This window comes from Myotis lucifugus, unplaced genomic scaffold, assembly GCF_000147115.1.
Source record: "Myotis lucifugus unplaced genomic scaffold, Myoluc2.0 scaffold_77, whole genome shotgun sequence".
NCBI classification, from domain to species: domain Eukaryota; kingdom Metazoa; phylum Chordata; class Mammalia; order Chiroptera; family Vespertilionidae; genus Myotis; species Myotis lucifugus.
Window position 1 is genome coordinate 4437344 of NW_005871125.1, and position 20716 is coordinate 4458059.

The 20716-nt window shown below is 37.5% G+C and overlaps 1 protein-coding gene across 1 annotated transcript in view; it reads right to left on the bottom strand.

Annotated features, from left to right (window-relative positions):
- The window catches only part of NKAIN3 (sodium/potassium transporting ATPase interacting 3), a 193458-nt gene that overhangs the window by 80289 nt on the left and 92453 nt on the right, over positions 1-20716 (bottom strand). The window contains exon 4 of the mRNA XM_023755501.1: positions 11063-11260. Within this exon, the coding sequence (XP_023611269.1) occupies positions 11063-11260 (198 nt within the window). The remainder of the gene's footprint in view (positions 1-11062; positions 11261-20716) is intronic.

Sequence of the window (20716 nt, forward strand, 5' to 3'; positions counted from 1 at the left end):
TTAGACCAGTGGAATGCCACTGAAGCTCAAAACATTCTAAGATCTGGATTCTAGAGACTTTTCAGCTTTTGCTAGCATGTTCTTGAAATCATGAGCCTGCCATGAGAAGAATCCACATTTAATCCTCACAATAGGCATAATTACTTAGGAGGTAGGTAATACTATTATCCCACTTTAATGATGAGGAACCTGGAGCATAAAGAGGCTAAGTAACTTGGCTGAGGTTATAGAGCTAATTATTGGTCATACAGGCTAACTGTTGCCTAGGACTCAAACCCAGGCATTCTGATACAGAACCTGCACTCCTAACACCACACACTTAGGCAGAGGTAAGTGTTCTGATTAACCAGGGAGAGGTAGAATCTCAACAGGAGGAGTATGCACCCATCACTTTGGGTAACATTTATCAGAGTCGCAATTACTTGTTCAAACATATGTCTTTCTCAATAGCTTGTAAGTGTCTTGTTCTCTGTGTATCCTCAGTGTGTGGAAAGAACTAGATATATAGATTTAAGAGAGAATTATTTTCCTGACACAGAATTCCTGCATTAAAAATCCCAATCTTTAAATTCATAAGTAGCTCCTGAGTTTTCACTTCAACTGTTAATAAAAGTGTTCATGTAAACCACACAGACACACACACACACACACACACACACACACACACACACACACACAATGAACCTGTTTTTCACTGACTATTGGTACTCGTCATTCCACCAGCACAGCAAGAGAAATAAATGGTGTATTAATAATAGTTCTGAGAAATTACCATAACTTGTTAAAATAAGAGGATGGTAGTATTTATTCACTGGGTTTTCCTCTTTGTTCCAGTTGCAAAGGAAGCTCATAATGATCATGTTTAGTTATTGTAGATTTGTTTTTTTTATTTTTGTGCTTTATTAGAAGCCTAAATCTTCTGAATAGTAGACAGGATATGAAAAGATCTGCAAACCTGTAAGTGATATATTTTTATTTTTGCTTATGCAACAATCACAGCATATAGAATAGAAATGAAATATAGTTATTGTTTAAGTGATACCATACCTTTCAAAGAAAGTATCAGTTTATTTCTTCCGGGCCACAGCGGAGGAGTAACATCATGTAATGTACATGCATACAGAATCATCTCAAGGAAAGCTCCCCTCCCCCCCCCACACACACACACTTCTTTCTCCTTTTGTTCTGATGTTCAGTCTATTCATAAGGGATTGATCCTCATTCCCAACCATTCAAGGTTAAATTTGCTAATTCCTGGGCTCCATTGTCCCTTTCAGTTCAGAGTAGAGAACAGCTGTGGGTCTGGGAGCTCGCCCACTGCAGCCTGTGCTCACAGCTGCCCTCCGGGAGGGCGCCTCTCAGGGCCACTGCAGCCTGTGCTCACAGCTGCCCTCCGGGAGGCGCCTCTCAGGGCACTGCAGCCGGTGCTCACAGGTGCCAAGCGCAGTCCAGCCTTGAACACAGTAAGAAGTAGCCAAATCCTCAGGGTTTCATATGTCACCGGCACCGTGTGGGTTACAGACCTTTCTCAAAGGGTGAGAGCTTAGCTGCTTTCTTTCCTTCAGCAATAAATATTTATAGGATTAGCAGCCCATTGTGAATGGGATAACCAAACGCGTCCTAATGCAAAACTGCTGGCTGCTTATCGAGATGTTGGACAGGCTGAAATTACACGACCAATTCTCTTCCTGGTGCCCTTCTGTTACTGCTCCCTGGATCACCCATGATGGTGTTTTGCTTAACTATTCCAAACATTTGCTTGGAAAATATGTTAACTACCTCTTAAGTCCTGGGATATGCATTATTCTGCTAATCTCTTGATATTTTTACTATAACAGAAAACCTCATTTTAAACCATCTATAGAAATTATTTCTTTGTTTCCAGTGGGAGGCAATGTATATGATCTATCTATAATAATACTAGAGGCCCAGTGCACAAAATTTGTGCAAGAAATTTGTGCGGGGGGGGGGGGGGGGGGTCCCTCAGCCCAGCCTGCACCCTCTGCAATCCACGAACCCTCGGTGGATGTCTGACTGCCGGTTTAGGCCCGATCCTAAGGATCGGGACTAAACAGCAGTCGGACATCCCTCTCGCAATCTGGGACCACTGGCTCCTAACTACTTGCCTGCCTGCCTGCCTGATCGCCCCTAACCACCTCTGCCTACTGACCTGATTGCACCCTAACTGCTCCCCTGCTGGCCTTATTGCCCCCTAACTGCTCTCCCCTGCTGACCTGATTGCCCCTAACCACCTCAGCCTCAGCTCCTGCCATCGTGACTTTGTCTGGAAGGATGTCTGGAAGATGTTCGATCTTATTAGCATATTACCCTTTTATTAGTATAGATTATATGCTACATCTATGTAGCACTTTTCTGAGAGGAGTTCCATACATCTTGTGAATCTTGAGCTAAGTTATCTGTATGGGCATGCTGGTGCTTGTGACATCGTTATTATTAACTAAAATTTATTGAAAGCATATTATGCGCCAGCCACTATGCTTAGTTCCTTACTTGTATAGTCTTCAAGCCTTGCAACAACTCAACAAAAAAGGCACCATTACCATCTTTACTTTAGAGATGAAGTAAAGAAACTTTTGAAACTTTACGCGGGATATGGCAGAGCTGGAATTCCAATCCAAGTATATCTCATTTTATCACTGATAAAAACACGATGTGAAGCTGTCTGAGCCTAAGCCCAGATTGAGAAATTTTTTAAAATTAATTATTCATTTTATTTATTCCTTCTTGGTTGCTCTATTTCGATTTTATATCTCTTCTTGAGTCAGTTTTGGGATTTTTGTTTATTTTATTAAGCTATTTAAATTGTTTCCATAAAGTTATTCATTGCATTCTCTTATAATCCTTTTAATTTCTCTAAGGTCAAAAGGGATATCTTTTCTTTTATTTCTGATTTTGGTAACTTTGCACATTCTTTTATTTTTCTCCTAGTCCAGGGGTGGGGAACGTCCAGCCCTCGGGCCACTAAGGCCGGTGAAACATTTGGTCTGGCCCTGCCAAGGCATTGGAGGAGAGTTAATTAAATGCTTGACCAAATAGAGCAGGCTAATTTTTAAGTTGATCATTTTGTATGGCCCTCAAATGATGCTATAAATACCCAAATGGCCCTTGGCAGGGAGAAGGTTCCCCACCCCTGTCCTAGTCAATCTAGCTAATGGTTTATCAATTTTGTAGATTTTTTTAAAGTACCAAACTTTGGTTACATTGATTTTCTTTATGTTTTCTATTATTTCTTCTTTTAGTCTTTGATCTTTGTGATTGTTTGTTTTCTTTGCTCTTCCTTTTCTAGTTATGTAAGGTGAACACTTAAGTTGTTTGTTGAAAATGTTCTTAATTTTTGATGTGTCTATTTATAGCTATGAACTCTCCAAAAACTGTAGGCTGTGTACCATAAGTCGTGATCTATGTTTTTGTTTCCATTTAGTTCAATTATCTTATGATCAGAGAACATACCTTGAATAATTTCAATTCTTTTAAATTTATTGAGACTTGTTTTATGGCCTAGCATATGGTCGATCTTGACAAATGTTCCATGTGCTCTTGAAAAGAATGTGTGCTGTTAGGTGGAGTGCTCTATAAATGTCAGCGAGGTAAAGTTAGTGGCTGGTGTAGTGCTGGTCTTCCAGACACTTGCTGAATCTCTGTTTATTTGTTTAACAATTATTTTTGAGTAAGGCATTAAAATATTCACCTATATATTTACATTTTTTATTTATCCTTCCAATTCTTTCTGTTTTTGCATACATCTTTTGGATTCTGTTGTTAAGTGTGCATGTGTTGTCTTGATGTATTGACCTCTTTATCATTATGAAACCCTTTCATACTAATTGTATTTCTTTTCTTAAAGTCTATTTCTCTCTGATATTAATTATAGCTTTATTACTCTTACTATTGGATGAAGTAACTTTTTTTGTCTTATTACTTTCAAGTAATTTGTCTTTTAATCTAAATGGTGTCCCTCCTAGATAGGATACAGTTGGATCTTGTTCCTGTAAGAAAAAAGTAATCTATTGAGTAGATTGATTAGTGTTTTGTCCAATCACATTTATTATAATTATTCGCATACTTGGATTTACATATGCAATTTTTCCATTTTTACCCATGTATTTTATGTCATTTTGCTTCTTTTTCTCTCTACTTAGAGAAGTTGTGGGTCATTAACTCTTCAAAATATTTTTTGCCACTATTTCTCTCATCTTTCCTTCTAGGACCCTAGTAACGTTTATGTTGTTATGTTGTTTCCAGATCACTGAGATTCTGCCCATTTTTCTTCAAAATTTCTCCCCGTTTATCAGATTTGGTAATTTCTTTTTGTTTCTTCAAGATGAATCGCTCCTTCTTCTCCCATTGCAAATCTCTGATTGAACACATTTAGTGAATGTTCATTTATTATTGTAATTTTTAATTATTGACTAGCCATTTGGTTCTTTTTATAATTTCTGTTTCCTTATTGAGATTTCCTATTGTTGAATCATTGCCATCACACATTTTAAAATCATTTAAACATGACTTCCTTTAACTTTGAACATTTTTATAATTGGTGCTTTGAAGTCTTTGTCTGCTAAATATATCTGAACCCACTCAGAGACAATTTCTCCTGGAAATTGGGTCACATTTTTCTGTTTCTTTACATGTTGTTGTTATTTTATATAATATATCATAACAACTCTTTTTTCCTGCTGAAGGTTTTGGGTTTTTATTTTTTTATTTTTTGTAATTAGGTGTTAAAAATAAATATGCACCTAAAAATGGTAAGAGCAATAATGCAGTCAAGACTCATCATGTGTCCAAATCTAAATCCATTTGTTTCTCTGTCAACCCAGGTCTTTCCCCAGCTGCTGTATGGCTGTAGACATCTCTCTCCTCCTTGGCCAGGTGGGCTGAAGGGAGATCCCGTCTCCTTCACCTCCACTCACAGTCACTTCCTGAATCACAGTAATGGTTTTGGGTCTAACCTCTGAACCACTCTCACTGAAACTTCATAACTTTTCTCAAACCAGTATTTCCTAAATTATTTCCTTTAGAAAATTGTTTGGAAATTTTGATATTATTTTTCAATTAAAAATATTTTTTAAAGTTTCATTTTGAAATAACTTTAGACTTACACAGAAAATGTAAAAAAAAAAGTTCAAAGAATTCTGTATATTCTTCATCCAGTTTCCTGAAATGTTAGCACCTTACATTGCCACAGTACAATGATAAAACCCAGGAAATTAACATTGGTATAATATTATTGTCTAATCTGTTGACTTTATTCATTTTTTAACAACGATTCCACAATTGTCTGTTTTTTGGTTCAGTATCACGTGTTTCATTTAGTTGTCATGTTTCCTCAGTCTCCTTTCATCTGGAAGAGTCCCTTAGTCTTTACTTTTAATTAGTTTTTTAAACAGTGGGGTTTCTCAGAAACTTTAATATGCTAATTCACATACTGAATCTCCAAGGAGAGAATAAAATATGACATCAGTCAAACTTATGTCACCATGGAATCCTTCTTGAGGTTCAGTTTGCAGGATAGGTATTCCAAGGACACACCAGGGCACGTGGCCCAGACTCCTATAAGATTATCCCGATAATGTTCTTCCTTATCGGATCCATCCTGCACACGCCTATTAGAATAGCCTCCTAAATTCAGAGTTCGGTGCATGCCATTTTCTTACTTATAAACTAAAAATAGGTTTTTATTTTTCACTTAGGGTAAAGGCTCAAGGCCTTCATTTAGTACTCAAGTGCCTCCATTAACCTTTCTTCCAACTTAAGCCACTATTTCTGTGCATATACTCTACCTAGGCCAAAGTGAACTATGCACTATTCCCCTGCTTTATTTTTATTTCTCAGCTTATTCTGTCCCTTCTGTGAACACATGTGAGAAATAACCAAAGGTTCTCTCTTTTTGCAAGATGCAACGGCAGCCATGGGACATCTGAACCTCAGTTTTCTTGGAGCTTGTCTTGGGCTAGTTGTAATAAGACCCATATCAAGACCCATATCTGGCCCTTTCTGGCTAAGGCAGCTCTTTTTTTTTTTTAAATCCTCACCTGAGCATAAGTTTTTAAAATTAATTTTAGAGAAAGTGGAAGGAAGAGAGAAAGACAGAAAAACATTGATGTGAGAGAGAAACATCTATCAGTTGCCTCTTGTACATGCCCTGATGGGAATCAAACCCACAATCTTTCTGGTGTATGGGAAGATGCTCCAACCAACTGAGCCACCACACCAGGGCCAAGGCAACTCTTTTGTCTGGGACTATGAACTCCATCCAGGAGGAGTTTCTCTGCCCTCTTGTCAGGACAACCAGCCTGTTACTTGTTTTCACTCTGCTGAATGCCTCCATTTTTGCTCCTTGTGATATGCTTTAATATATTGTTTTCATGGACCCAAAGAGGTAATTGCTTGAACTCTCAGAATTCTTGATTCTCGCTGTGCTGGCATGAATGTAAGCTTCTGTAATCCCTCCAGTAACTCATTTGGGATGTCCTTGAAATATTAAAGTTTGAGCCACTAAAAGACAAGTTCACTTCCAAGAGTAAACTCTGTGGACCTAAATTAAATATCTCAGCTTCCCTGAATATTATTTCCTCTCATGAGCTCTGAAGGCACTTAGAATCTTAATTATGGATCTCCCATTTTCTGTCCATCCTATGGCACTTTGATGGCTGTCTGATCTCCCCTCATAGACTGACAGATAACATGGGTGGATCATGTCTAATTCAACTTTGTCAGTTTAATTCTATCCTCTCATCCCCAAAGCTCCTAGCATAGTGCCTTGTACACAGTGGGGATTTACTGAGTATGTTTTTCTGAATGAATGATAATCTGCCTGTTTTCATTTAGAAAGAATACAAAAATGGCATTAAGATTTTTTTCTGTGCGGAATTTACACAAAATGTGTTTAAAGGGACAGTGTAAATATTTTAAAAGTTAATTCTTGTTCTTATGAAAGCTACTTTTCTCCAATTTAATAATTATTCACACCTAGGGCTAAAGATAAAATGTCTGTGAATGACATTAAATTACCTTAAATAAAACATCAGTAACATTAGTTTTCTTGATTCTAATATCTCCATAAGACTTCAATCACAATGTTTGTCTTGATTAATTATTAAATATTTCTCATATTTTCTAGATATGATTCCTAACTAAGCTTCGCATTGCTCTGTTGAAATTGTATTTAAGTCCACCAAATGTTTTAGCTCGCTTTTGCATTGAGTAGTCAATGTTTAGCAGATTATTTAAAACTAGTAGGTCAGTAATAATTTATGAAGACCTGCAAACGTGTGGGATAATTATGAGCGTCTGGGTCTTGGGAGACTTAATTCTGTTGTTGGAAGTGGTATGGAATTTGTGGTTGGAGACATAAATGTCTGTGGTAAATGATTAACATACAGAGTAAAATCCAATCGTACACACACTACTAAAGAGAATGTTATGATATAAGAGGAATATGAATTTTAAATGCTCACATATTTTGTTATTAAAACCCATAGATGCTGTGTACAAATGACATACACTAGTATTAGTTTTAGACAACTTATGCAGGAAGTATCTCCTTTTTATAAGATTTAAAAAACACAATTCTCATAATTGTAAATATATTGCTATGAAATAAGTGGAAAGTGCAAGAAACACATCTAAAATCAAAGACAACAATACATAATTTGAAAGTTGTGAAATATTCAGGATATATTTCATTGTAATCTAAAATAATATTGGAAATCTTGTCTTGTAGGTATATTACACAATAAAAGCCAGAGATCAACAACTAATCTTTTTTTTTTTTTTCCAGAAGGCTGACCAATAGAGTCCTGACTATGGATGCAGGTGGTCAGCTTTGAATGTTCACTAAAGTAATATATTGAGGAATTCATTTATAAATGACAAGCACTTTTAGTGGCAACATACACTGAATTCAGTATTTCTTGAGCATAGGTTTTTATGTGACAGTTCAGCTCCTTATCAAATGAATACTTTCACCTTGCTTTTCAAGTGACCGGGGTTCCTATGGGTAAATGACTTTTTGATTCCATAGCATCCTGCTGTATTTTAAAGATTTAGACATCATGCCATCATTCCTTGAAATGGTTTAGCAATTTTATATGAATAATTTTTAAAAGGAGGAGGATTTTTCCACCTATGAAATATTGTAGAAAAATGTTTCCATAAGAACCTTTATAATTTAGTATATGATAATAGAGTACTCTTTTACCATAAAATAGGCTGAAAAATTTTAAGAGAAAATTTGCCTCCACATTTAAAAAAATCTTATATTACACACACACACACACACACACACACACACCTACACCCCCCCCCCGACACCTGCGCCTGCACACACATATAGGGGTGGGCAAAAGTAGGTTTACAATTATAACATTCTTTTGAGTTAATAAAGCCATTGTAATAATTTTAACCTGCATATCTTTTTCCATACCTACCCCTGTATGTGTGTGTGTGTGTGTGTGTATATATATGTATATATAAATAAATATATGATTAATTAATCATATATATATATATATATATATATGGTTAAAGAAAGATCATAGAATAGGGAAAGATTGATAGACGTATATTGACAAATGACAGTGTATTTAAAAATGATCATAGAAACCAAGAATAAGCAGATTCCCTGTTATATCTCTGAATGAAAATTCCTTAGCATTGGGTACAACCTCCTTCTTTGAATTCAGTGTCAAATTTGGCTTTCAGTGAACAAAACACTAAAAGATCTTTGATTTTTTTAAAAAATTGAATCATTAGTTTTTTAAAAAACATTCTAATTAAAATGTGCTCTAAAACACTATCTTAAAACTTGACATATGCAGGTTAAAGAACAATAATTAATAAAGTGAGGTGAGATCGCTGCATCAGTGGCCCCAAATAAGCCATGTTTCCTAATAGTCTCACTTTCCATAGTTCCTCCCAAAATGACTCTGGGCTTAGTCATATCAGTCATCTGAGGGCTTGTAGCCAAATAGACAGTAGTAAGCATTACTCAAGTACAGGCATACTTTGGAGATATTGGGGGTAGGTTCAGACCACTGTAATAAAGCAAATATTGCAATAAAGCGAGTCACTTTTTTTTTTGGTTTCCCAGTACTTACAAAATTTATGTTTATACTATACTTTCATCTGTTAAGTGTGCAATAGAATTCTGTCTAAAAAGACAATTTCCATACCTTAATTAAACACATTTTACTGTTAAAAAATGCTAACCATAATCTGAGCCTGTTGGGAAATATATACCTTTCCTGGGTATATACCTGAAAAACTTAAAAACATGTATTCACAAAAATATATGCATACCTATGTTCATTGCAGCATTGTTCAAGGTGGCCAAGAAATGGAAACAACCAAAGTGTCCTGCAACAGAGGACTGGATAAAGAAGATGTGGCACATATACACAATGGAATACTACTCAGCCACAAGAAAGGATGAGAATATTATGCTAAGTGAAACAAATCAGTCAGAAAAAGCTAAGAGCCATATAATTTCACTCATATGTGGAATATAAGAACTGAAACTCATGGACACAAACAGCAGTGTGGTGGTCTCCAGAGGGAAGGGGTGGAGGTGAAGGGGGATCTAATAAATGGTGACAGGAGATTTGACTTTGGGTAGTGAGCACACAGTGCAATATACAGTTCTTGTAACATAGAACCCACACTTGAAATCTGTATGATCATATTAACCAATGTCACCTCAATAAAGTTAATTAAAAATATATAGAAATATATACATAACATTAAAAAATGCTGCCAATAGACTTGCTCAATGCAGGGGTGCCACAAATTTTCAATTAGTAAAATGCAAAATCTGCAATAAAGTGAAGAGCAATAAAATGAGCTTTGCCTGTACAGGTGGGAAAATGCTTGCATATTGGGCTTCTTTTGGAATTCAGGTGCCTTGCTATAAGAAAGCCTATCAATTTTTTTCCAACAGCCAGCACCAGACATCTGAGTGAGTTCTTCTTGGATATTCTAGCCACAGTAGAGCTCTTGGTGGGAAGGTTCACATGAGTGATCCTAGCCAATATCACATGGAACAGAATTACCCAGTGGAGCCTTGTCCAAATTCCTGATGCACAGAACTCTCAGCAATAAACTGGTATTATTCTAAGTTATTATATTTTGGAGCATTTTGTTACACAGCAGTAGATAACAGATACAGTAAATGATATCAGGGATTTCTCAAAGTTCTTCTTAAAAATAATTCCAAGGTACATTTTTTCATTGACACACACCTATATTTCTGTCATCTATTAATTTATTATTGAGTCTATAGCTCTCTTTCTGACTTTAACCAGCTAGATAGGGTTGAGGTAGTTAGTTTATGTGAAGAGCACGGTTAAGAATGGCTTTATTGCGTATTGACTCAAACAAAATGCCAAGTACCTGCTGGATCTCAAATAAATAGCATTATTGATGATGGTAGATAGCTTAAATTAATTCCACTCCACAGTGATCAAACTGTGGGTGGGATAGCATGGTGGAAATAAATTAACTTTAAGAAGTTTCAAGCACATAAACCTTCTGTGGTCCAATCAAGCCATTTCCTCTGTGTTGCTCTAGGTGGAGCTGGGTCCTGACCCCAAATTTTAGGCATCAGAATGTGTAACACACTCCGGGATTTGTTCTCTTAAGGAATGATTTTTTGAAATGTGAAATTTACTAGATTGAACAAACCATTGATTGTTGTGTTTCCATCTTCTTTCTCTAGAGCTAATGTGCATTGCTAAAAGAACGCATGAGAAGTTAAAGCTGTAGTAGAAGGGAAGTAGAAAAGCCTGAGGCATTGGGTGGGAAACAGTGATACTATTTCATTGAATGGGTGGATTGTATCTCAAGCTAGAAAGGACAGCAACTAACTGGTTCTAGAGACAACGTGTCTGGATACCTATTGGAAAAAGATGTCACCTGCCATTAAGTATAACTGATGTTAGCATAATCGATACTATCTCCATGTCCCTGGACAGAAGGTTTAGATACAAAATGCCACTAAAGGAGGGTCCTGATCAGACAATGACACAGATGTGACACTTACAGAAAGTAGGATTTGGATGGCACTGTGGATGACCTCCAGGTACTGGAAGTCGACGATGCAGCCTGTGACAGAGACGTACGTGTAATCGTCCATCATGCCGTGGGCTGATGGGGGCAGCACTCTTCGGACACAGCCAGGCCCATGTTCCCGCCACCATGACCGATGTACAGAAATGTTGAATGTCATTAGGTCTGTATCCTAGGTGGGCAGGAGACAAGGGAACAGACGGTGACAATCATATCAAATCATATCTTTGATTTTCTCCTTCGGGAGAACTCAGGATGGTTGAAATTGTTGAAATGATTTAAATTTCAAGTGCAAATTAACAAAGACAAAACCAGACGTGACTATAGGTATCACATGCCTAAACGGTGTAGAGATACAATCTTTTGAATAAGAACATTCCAAGGTTAGCACACATCAAGAGTCCAGAGATGAGGCCCCCTACCTATGTTCATTTTAAAGATTATTTTGTTCATTTTGAAACTTTTTGTCTGCATTTTCTTGTTTCATTATCATTGATATCACCATCATGTGCTAACATTTATTGAGTGCTTTATTGCATGTAGACATCTTTCTAAGTACTTTTCATATATTATATCCTCTAATTTTCATGTATATACTATTACCAACCTAACTTATAATAGGCTGAATAATAGCTCTCCCAAAACACGTGCAAATCCTACCCCTGGAACCTAGGAATTTTACCTTCTATGGCAATAAAGAACTTTGCAGATGTGATTGAGTTAAGAATCACAGGATGGGAGGATTATCTTGGATTATCTGAGAGGGCCTAAATGCAATCACATGCATCCTCTGAGAGGGAGGCAGAAGGAGACTCGATACAAGAAAGAAGAGGAGAAGGCAATGTGACCATGAAGGCAGGGATCAGAGTGATGTGGCCATTAGCCCAGGAACATTGGCACCAATAGATGCTGGATGAGATAAGAAAGGATTCTCCCCTCAAGCTCCAGAGGGAACATGGCCCTGCCAACACCTTGACTTCAGCCCCGTGAAACTGATTTCAGACTTCTGGCCTCCAGAACTGTGAGAATAAATTTCTGTTGTTTAAGACACCATGTGTGTGGTAATTTGTTAGAGTGAAATAATGAGAAACTAATACATATGAGAAAAGTAAGTCACAGAGAGGTAAAATAAACTGCCCATTTAGCTAATGAATAAATTAAATAACTTGCCTATTTAGTGGCCAGCCCAGCACTTGATCCTATGCAGTCTGTACCTTTAGGTATGACCTGGTACTATCCCATTGCCTACTGTGTACTCCCCCCAAACCCTTACAATTCCTCATACTCTGAAGGGAGCTAAGTCCTTTCTCCTTACTTGTTTCCAGAAAATTCCACCACAGCCAGAGCAAAAGAACAAAGGAGGCAATACCCAACACATACATCTCAAAAAAAAAACAAACCCTTCAGACCTCTTGGCAGAGACAACAGCCCAAGTGTTTAATCCTCAAGAGAGGCCCTGTAGTGTTTGTGGGGTGTCAGAAGGACTAAGATCAAAATATTTTTGTCACAATAATAGATTGAAAAGAATAGATGGTTCTAGACTCCCAAGTAAATGAAAGATTACAGCTTCCTGCCTGTGCAGAGCAGGAGGAAGTGTGATGATGGAGACAGGGCAAGGAGGTTGGGAGACCAGGGGGCTAGACCTGCAGGGAAGCTGTGGACACAGGAGCAAGGTCAGTTTATGTTGATTTTATAGCCACCACTTTGAGCAAACTCTGTTGTCACTAGCGCCAGGGGGACATATTGAAGTGGGCACCACACATGGTCTTGGCTTAGAGGCCCAGAGACTGCCCTTTGATGGTACAATTCAAATGATGCCCAGGCCCACCTCAGTAGGACTGAGGACTATCCCCACCTCAGTGCGTAGGACACTTCTAAGTGCCAGGAATTGAGTTTGGAACTCTGAAAACATAGGGGAAGCTGGTGTGAAGTGCAAAGCCCTTGAACTTACATGTGGCCAGGACTGAAGACAATCAGGAGAACTCTCTGAGCAAGGACAGGGGGAACCCTCCCCTGTTATTCTCTGCTGTGATGCACAGGAATCATGAGGTTAGAGACACTTCCAGTTCACACCAGCAGGCAAAGTTACTCTACAGTTTTAGATTTTCCTCAACTCAGGGACTCAAAGTACTATTATAAGGATGCCTCAGATTACATCAAAAATAAAACACTTTATCTCTTTCTCTTTGGTGGTTGGTTTGCTACACATATCATTCAGTTACCTTCACAGTTACAGCACTTTATTGATAATAAAACCTTTTACATCGTTTTTTTGGGGGGTTGTGGACTTGAGTCATTTGCAGGAATGCTCTAAGAGGAATATATTGTAGAAAAATAATTGCTTTTGCTAGTGAATTAAGTTGAGCACAAGACAGTTTACCTGCAGGCAACCTGTACAATGACTGCTCCCTTTCCTGGCCATCAAGTTTAATCTCTTACAGTTAGTCTTGATAACTACAGAAGTATTATTGTCTCCCATTTTAATAAGAATTCATTAGGTTCAGGATGAACTAGCATCATCTCAAAATTTATAGCAATTTCTATTGCAGACTGTAAGTTCCTTTCAACATGACTTTGACTAAAATTTATACGAATAAAACAAAAGTGAATTTATGAACTAATGATACATATTTGTTACACTCATAAAATCTCTCAATGTACTTCTCACTTAATTTGTTGGCACTACAAACTGCACTATTCTTTGCAATGATTGTATTAAAATTTGAATGAGAACAGCAATATGTTGGGATTAAGGGCAGGCCACCCCCAAATATGCCAAAGTGGCACACTGATTATTTTTAATTAAAGTTCCTTGAGAAACAGTCAGTGCAAGAACGCTCTGACCCTTCTCTCCATCCTCTGAAAGCAGGAAATAAATATCCCACGTGAAAGGTACCCTACCTGCATCAGAAGGTACAGAGACTTTCTATCACCAGAGATAGGGAATTAAGGGCCCAGAACCTATTGAACAAACCTTGCTACTTCTTTACTAACTTACCACTCTAAGCTCAAACTCCGCTTAGATACTTTACTAGTTAAGCACCCAAGCTAAAGTTTCTTTGCCCTGTGAATTCCTCACATATGAGATATGCATTGGGATTTAAGAGTGAACATAAAATATGATCCCAGGCCTCATGATAAAACATATATTCTAATGGAGAAGATAGGTAATAAAGTAAACAAATAAACAATAATAATAATACATTGCAAAAACTAACAAAAAGAAAATGATGTGCTGAAGGGTGATGGGAATGAGGAATGGTCAGAGAAGGCGTCTCCAATAGCTGACATTTGGGCTAAAACTTTTAGATGAGAAAGAACTGGACATGTGAAGATTTGGGAAAAGACTACAAGTGCAAAGATCATGAGACAGCAAAGAGGTCTAAATATTCCAGGGATTGGCCCAGCTGGTGAGGCTCAGTGGTTGAGCATCGACCTATGCTCAGTTGGTTGGAGTGTCTTTTGTATACCAAAAGGTTGCAGGTTTGATCCCTGGCAGGGTAAGTATGAGAAACAATCAATTGATGTTTCTCCTTCACAGGAGGTCAAGGTTCGATTCCTGGTCAGGGCACATACCCAGGTTTCTGGCTCAATCCCCAGTGAAGGACATGCAGGAGGAAGCTGATCAATGATTCTCTCTCATCATTGATGTTTCTAACTCTCTTTCCCTCTCCCTTTCTCTCTAAATCAATAAAAATATATTAAAAAATAAAATAAATATTCCAGGGACCAATTGAAGGTCTATGTAGCTAGAGTGAAGGTGAGAGGAGGGCAAGAGTCATAGAAGATGAGGTTAAAGCAATAGGAAACAAGAAATGCTAAAGAGTCTGGATTTTACTCCAAGTCCAGTTGGGAAATCAAATATTGATATCACTTGCATATTTTTTAAAAAGATCATTTTAATAACTGTAGAGAAAATGGATTAAAAGTGGAAGCCAGTTAGGTGGTTACTATAGCAGGTATGGTGACTAGGAGAAAGGTGATAGCAGTAGAGAGGGGCAGAACAGAGAGGTGAAACATCTTTTGGAGGCAGAATAGCATGTGGAGATGAGATGAAGAGATCAATTAAGGATGACTCAGGGACTGAGCAGAAAGGGTCTCATTGGCTGATGACAATTCTCTGAAGCTAAGAGCCATCAGTAGCCAATAGTTACAGCTTTTCTGAGCCATTTGATCGCTGTTGGAAGGAACCAAACAAAAACTCCCAGGTTCCTAATAATGGCTCTAAAGAAATGATTAATTCCATAGAGGAAATGATGTGAATAGAGCCCACCTTTTAAAAAATCCTCACTCAAGGATAGGTTTTTATTGACTTTTAGAGAGAGAGAGGGGGAGAGAGAGAGAGAGAGAGAGAGAGAGAGAGAGACATCCATGTGAGGGATAAACATCAATTGTTTCTCAGACTCACCCCAACTGGGAATTAAACCTGCAACCTTTCGGTGTATGGAAGACACTCCAACCAACTGAGCTTCCTGGCCAGGACAATGAAGCCCACTTTTACTGAAGGGCCACCTTAAAGGTGGGTGGGGAAAGCACAGTAAAAGTTAACAAAAACCCTTCAATTTGCAGGGAAAACTTTTGTTTTCCTGTACATGTCAAGCTCCTCTTCTCTTATCCGTGTTTACCTTTTAGTTGTCCATTCACTAGCCAAGCCTTCGTTTATACTGGTTTTGTCTACTTTCGTTGTTCATCAGGTCCAAAGAGCAGAATCAGCAATGTCCCTGGAACAACAGCCTTCTAAACACCAAGCATTGGAGCACTGAAACTATTTCATGCCAGTGATGCCTCAAATATTATTTGTGAAAGTATAATGTACATTCACAGATATTGACATTTATGGTACATAATTGCTGCACCTGAATACACTAAGATTTGCCTACAGATGATTAAAAAATAAGTATACATTCATTTGTATGCTATGAATTTTAAACACCTGTAGTTTACTTAGTTAATTACTAAGCCCATTCAACACATCTGGCTTCTCTGTCTTTGTGTTAATCAATAATTATTTAATTACAATGTTATGCCTTTTATGCTAATTAAGATGTTGAGACCATAAAAATGTGCTACTTTTGTGCTTCATGCTGGCACTAATGGGTTATATTTATAGTTTGGTGTATTCATAATTCATGCATGCATATGTATGTAAGCACACATTTTACTTCATTTGCACAACAGAAATTTTCCTATTCAATCAGTGTTTTTTTTTCTTCTAAGTTTAACACCTGGAAGGAATTACCTTGATTTTTTTTTCTCTCCAATTTTGGTAGGAAAAAATTCCTTGTTTGATAAAAAAAAAAGTTGGTTTTAATGTGATAGGAAAAACCATATAGTCCTTTTAACTGTTCCCTTTTTGAAAGGTACTTGGATTAATAGAGCAATCAATGTTGGTCTTTTTGACCTGTGGATGCGGCTGCTGGTGTGGTTTAAAACTCTGTAAAAGAAGACTGTTTTTCTTAATCGTTTCCTTTGCTAAAGTAAAGGAAGCGATTAAGAAAAAGGTCTGATTAACTGCAGACTTGGATGTGGTAAAAACCTCTCTGGTAGGTTCTCATCTATCACCATTAATCTCAAGTTGCAGATCTTGGCTGGCTTTCAGGAGGCAGTGTTAGAGACAATGACTCAAGTACAAGTCTCCGGTGGATTTTCATCATAGCAATGGGGGATGTGTTAGTCCATTCTCATTGCTTGACTCCTCATTAGAGTCTTTAGGGTTCCATACAAGTTTTGGCCTGTATATGTGTGTGGGGGTGATACTCACTTTGCTGTGGGGAGGAGCTCAACTGAAAATAAAAGCCCAGCCGAAACCGGTTTGGCTCAGTGGATAGAGCGTCAGCCTGCGGACTGAAGGGTCCCGGGTTCGATTCCGGTCAGGGGCATGTACCTGGGTTGCGGGCACATCCCCAGTGGGAGATGTGCAGGAGGCAGCTGATCGATGTTTCTCTCTCATCGATGTTTCTAACTCTCTATCTCTCTCCCTTCCTCTCTGTAAAAAATCAATAAAATATATTAAAAAAACTGAAAATAAAAGCCCACATCTACCCACAGTAGCTATCTATATTCACTTTGAGAATATTGTCTCTTTTCCTGAGACAATATTCCATAGATCCCTTTATATGACTATAAGTAATTGTACCAAATTTGGAGATTCCTTTTGCAAACAGCTCTATGCCCTTCTAAACAAGATTAAATTATCACTAGCCAGGTATTTCATAAGTGTGTAAAGTCCAATGACCACAAAGGAATTACCTAACAATTAACAGCTTTATTTGATTACTATTTCATTATTTTTTGGGGGGAGGGAGTATGATAATGAGGGTCATTGTCTATTTTTTACCCCCCTCCCCCCGGGGTGAGTCATGGAATTATCTTTCATAGTGTGAAAATCAGGGTGCTTCCAAGTTATTAATTCATATTAGAAAGTAAATTATTTCATTCTTACTAGGAATGATCAATCCCAATAATTTTAATTTCTCTAAGTGAAATATGACCACTTTGAGCTCTTCCTCAATTGAGTTGAATTTGAAGTTTTCCAAACAACACTTGAATCCCTTTCAATTGGCAGATCATGAGGATCCCATTTCTTTTCATGGAACTTTGGTCAATTTCTGGTTGTTCTCTTTGCAGATAGTGGCTGGTCTTAAAACATCCAACTTGTCCAAAAACACATTTAACTATCCTTTCCATAAACTCCTAGACAAATACACATACTATTAGTCAAGGTGGAAGAACTCCCCTTCACAGATCTGCCTCTAGCCACCAAACAATCCTCCCACCATGAACTGTGATTATTCCTGTGGGGAGACTTCCCTGGTGGAATCTTCAGGGGATGTTGAGTAGTTTATTGTGGCTACATCTATTGTGGTGTCTGAGTGACAACAGGATGAAGTCACAAGTGCTTGTCTATGCTCTGCCCCATTTCCCCTTTGTCTAAACACAAGGAGCCTTCAAACAGTACAGGTTTTCCTCTTTATGAATATAATAGTCTCACTCTACATATAGATCATTACAAATTTTAATATCTTATTAGGTCCTCAAATTGTCTCTAAAAATGAATGCATAAATTTCTCCTTGCTCATCCCTTTAACAGGAAGGCTGTTTATAGTCATTATTCTTTATTCATCACAGTACAAAAATTTTTATAATTTCTTAATTAGCACTTTATAACTAAAAGTATAGTCTAGATCAGTTGTTCTCAACCTTCTGGCCCTTTAAATACAGTTCTTCATGTTGTGACCCATCCATAAAATTATTTTCGTTGCTACTTCATAACTGTAATGTTGCTACTGTTTATGAATCATAATGCAAATATCTGATATGCAGGATGGTCTTAGGTGACCCCTGTGAAAGGACTGTTTGACCGCCAAAGGGGTCGTGACCCACAGGTTGAGAACCGCTGCTCTAGATAGATTAAAATATATTGGTGAATGAAGAGCAAAGGCATTTAGAACTATAATTCAGAGCCATTTTTGTAGAAAGTGACTCATAAGGTCTGATATAGTTTTGCTATAGAGTGATGCTTTGAACATCTTGTCAACCAATGATGAGGTCTGGTGGCATCTTATTTGTTAATTTGAGACTCATCAGGAGCTCTGTGCATACACTAAAAAGCCTGGTCTAGGGGCCAAGAGCAGGCGAAGTGGACAGTGGTAACCAGAATATGAGAGCATATCTCACCAACCATGGGTCTAACTCTATTGCTCTGAGTCTTGAAATGAAATACACAGTTTTTGAGGAAGTCTAGAACTTGAAAAGTTAGTTTGCAGACTTTTAAGAAATAGATCAAACAGAAGATGATTTTTTTCTTTTTACAGTAAAAACTATCATTCCTCAAAAGATCTATTTTTTTTTCAGTGAAGGGTTATGTTTCTAAGGGTCCCATTTGCTGAGGAAGAAGAACCCATAGCCCTCAAAGGCAGCAGTCACACCAGAACCTGGTAAGTCAGCCTGAAAATGCCCAGTTTGCCTCACATTCTAACCACAGTCTCACTGTTAAGAAAAAAAGTCTCAATTTGAGTAGTAGGTTATTGGCTGATTTTCTTTAACCTTTAATCAAATGAGAATTGAAATAGTGGACCTGGCACTGGCATTCTCTCCATATCCTCAAGGACTTTAATTTCCATTTACCTGTTTAACATTCTCTAATTTTAGGCCATGTGCCAAGTAGCAGTACTGTCATACTGTAGGCAAATTATGTAAGATTTAAAATTCAATTTAGAAGTCCAGGCAGTTCTCTTATATTTTTATTTATTGATTTTTAGAGAAAGAGAGAGAGAGAGAGAGAGAGAGAGAGAGAGAGAGAGAGAAAGAGAGAGAGAGAGACATTGATTTTTTGTTCCACTTATTCATGTATTCATTGGTTGATTCTTGTATGTGCTCTGACTGGAGATGCAACCTGAAACCTTGGTGTTTCTGGACGATGCTCTAACCAACTGAGCTACCCGGCCAGGGCCTATATTTTAAAAATTGAAGCATTCTTCAGAAAGTGATTATGCTATCTAGATCATCTGCCTCTTTTTTTAAGTTATATACTTAAATTTACAGTTTCTAGATGTGACTCTAGAAGGAATATATTACTCCAGGACTGATGAGGCCATGCAAAAAGGCACTGGAATTGGGGAATACGAGTGACATAAATTCTACAAGGGCAAAAATATTCCCGGTCATCCCCTCCCCATGATCTCATTATATCTGAGACTAGTATATGCTGTTACAAGGTGCTCATTAAAGACCCATGAAGAAGAGAAGGGGTAAGATAGATGCATAATACATAGTGATGCATTTCGGGTAAGGATGGATTGGTGTGCATAACTGTGCTGTGAAATGAAGGCCACCACTGTCAGATAGAGATTGACTGCCTGGACCCAGGAGGACAAAGAATTTTATGAGGATATTCAGTAAACTTGGAATCCAAAGGTTAGATCCATTAAATTACATACCATTAACAAAAGACAGAATTGGAATTATAAGTAATAATTCCATTGAGAATTTTTATAGCTATGTGATAATTCATGGTATTCTTCGGTCGTTTATTTTCCTCGTGACCATGAATACTGCTCTCAAATTCAGGTAGCTGGTAACAGACTGTATCATACACAGTGCATATTGTATATTTATTTATGAACATTTAGAAATAAAGATGTTCCTATAATTTAATGTAAATGCATAAATATGGTAGGGCTATCGGCTCATCATAAAATAGCAGGGATTGTTACAGTAAACATGCCGGGCCATTTATATAATGATTCTAAGGATTGGAAAAAAAGTTTTACCTTGGGGATATGTAAATTACAGCTTCTTAGTCTGATAAATACTCAATTTGGTCATAATTACACATAAAGTAATGCCTTTGGTTTGTGTGAATTGTGGCGATTTTTTGCTAGGCCAGTTCTTGCATCTGATAGAAATGTATGCAAAGGATTGGAGAGACCTACTGCACTATGTTGGTAATGTTCAAAACTTACCTGTCAGTCAACATGTAAGACAAATGGATTATTTGTGGAGATTTTGCTGAGAACAAAGTCAGATGCTCAGAGTAAAAAAACAGTGATCTAATTCATATATTGAATCTAAAGAACAAAATAAACTGATGAACAAAATAGATCCAGAGACATAGAAGGATGGAACA